The 2,083-nt window shown below is 42.1% G+C and overlaps 1 protein-coding gene across 1 annotated transcript; it reads left to right on the forward strand.

Moving 5' to 3' along the window:
- The first annotated feature begins 1,211 nt into the window (after positions 1-1,211).
- LOC133044399 (large ribosomal subunit protein uL22-like) lies at positions 1,212-1,789 on the forward strand. The gene has a single exon (XM_061125782.1). It carries the CDS (start codon positions 1,220-1,222, stop codon positions 1,772-1,774), a length of 555 nt encoding a protein of 184 aa, XP_060981765.1. The 5' UTR covers positions 1,212-1,219; the 3' UTR covers positions 1,775-1,789.
- The last annotated feature ends 294 nt before the right edge of the window (positions 1,790-2,083 follow it).

Below are 2,083 nucleotides of genomic sequence, written 5' to 3' on the forward strand. Positions count from 1 at the left end.
AGGATGCCCAGAGAAGGCTTGTGAGGGGCCCTAATAACAGCAACAATAACAATTATGACTCTCCTGACATCGGCCCAGCACCCCACATCTAAAGCCTGCCATTGTCTCTCCTGCCATAACCTTCATTCCTGGTGTTATAATCTCACCTGGACAGTTACTAGAAACCTCCCACTGGCCTCCCTGCTTCCACCTGGCCCTCTCCAATCTGTTCCACATAGAAGGGTCCTGCTACTCTTCCAATCAAAATCCTCCAACGGGTCCTATCTTACTCACAGTTGAAGTAAAAATCCCAACACGCTCATCTGCTCCCCTACAGGTGGCCTCAAATGCCCACTTCCTCTCTCACCTTATTTCTCATCATTCTCAATTATGCACTCTGGCCATCCCAACCTTCTGGTTTTTCCACTAAATTACTATAAGCATACATGCCCCAGGACCTTTGCACCAGCCATTCGTTCTACCCGGAATGCTATTTCAGATAATTACATGATTCCCTCCATTATCTCCTTTAGACCTCTGCTCAAATGTTGACTTCTTATTAAGGCTTCCCTGACCACCCTATCTAAAATTGCATCTCCCTCTACAATTTCTGAACCTTCCCATGTTTTTATCCACAGGACATACACCATGTAACAGACTGTATGTTTTACTTATTTATTAACCTGACTCTCTCCTTAGGCGTGAGGTCCATCATTGCAGGGACCTTTGTCCTCTTGATCACTGTTGAGATCCCAGACAGAAAATACTGTCTGAAGCATTTTAGGTGCTCAGTAGATAGCATCATCAACTCAATGGACATGAATTCTAGCAAAGTGCAGGAGTTAGTGGAGGACAGAGAAGTCTGGTGGGCTACAGTCCATGGGATTACAATGAGTCAGACACGACTTAGCAACTGAACAACGACAACAACGTATTTGTTAAATGACTGAAGAAATGATAACACTGAGCGCCGTGTGTCTGCCTCTGAGCTGCACTATCTTAAACAAATCTAGGAAAACTGCACTATGAATTTTTATTTTCAGTTTGGAGAATTTCTCTGGACCCATTATCCATTTTTCTTTCCTGGGCATAGTCTGCTGATAATCTCATCAAAAGGGTTCTTCATCTCTGATATCATAGTTTTGTTTTTGAGAATGATTCTAGCTTGCTAGAAAAGAAAACTCCCTTTTAAAAAGTATATTCTCCTTTTCCGGTAAGTGGCCTGAGCTGACCCTTAAAAATGGTGCACTATTCACTCGACCCAGAAAACCCCACAAAATCATGCAAATCAAGAGGTTCAAATCTTCGTGTTCACTTTAAGAACACTCGTGAAACTGCCCAGGCCATAAAGGGTATGCGTATCCGAAAAGCCACCAAGTATTTGAAGGATGTCACTTTAAAGAAGCAGTGTGTGCCATTCCGTCGTTACAATGGTGGAGTTGGTAGATGTGCACAGGCCAGACAATGGGGTTGGACGCAGGGTCGGTGGCCCAAAAAGAGTGCTGAATTTTCACTACACATGCTCAAAAATGCAGAGAGTAATGCTGAACTTAAGGGCTTAGATGTAGATTCTCTGGTCATTGAGCACATCCAAGTGAACAAAGCCCCCAAGATGCGGCGCAGGACTTACAGAGCTCACGGTCGGATCAACCCCTACATGAGCTCTCCCTGCCACAGTGAGATGATCCTTACTGAAAAAGAACAGATTGTTCCTAAACCAGAAGAGGAGGTTGCACAGAAGAAAAAGATATCCCAGAAGAAACTGAAGAAACAAAAACTTATGGTCTGGGAATAAATGCCACAGAAAATAAATGCAAATAAAAGTTAAATAAATAAATAAATAAAAAGTGTATTTTCTTCCTAAATTCCCCATCTGTTTATACATATTGTTTACCTTTTCCACTAGATCCTTTAAGCAGCTTATTATAGTTATTTTAAAGTTCTTGCCTGATAGTAAATGATCATTTATTGAGTGAATTCATTGTGTCAGGCATTGGGTTTAATGCCTTTTATCTCTTCAACAAGTTGGTTGAGATGAGAAACTTAAAACTAACTAACAGGTAGATGACTTGTTCCAAGGTCCCCTGGCCAGTAAGCAAGGGCA

This window comes from Dama dama, chromosome 23 (genome assembly GCF_033118175.1).
Source record: "Dama dama isolate Ldn47 chromosome 23, ASM3311817v1, whole genome shotgun sequence".
NCBI lineage: Eukaryota > Metazoa > Chordata > Mammalia > Artiodactyla > Cervidae > Dama > Dama dama.

What these genes read in the sequence shown, in the direction of transcription:
- LOC133044399 (XM_061125782.1), top strand. Translation starts at nt 1,220, where the DNA reads ATGGTGCACTATTCACTCGACCCAGAAAACCCCACAAAATCATGCAAA.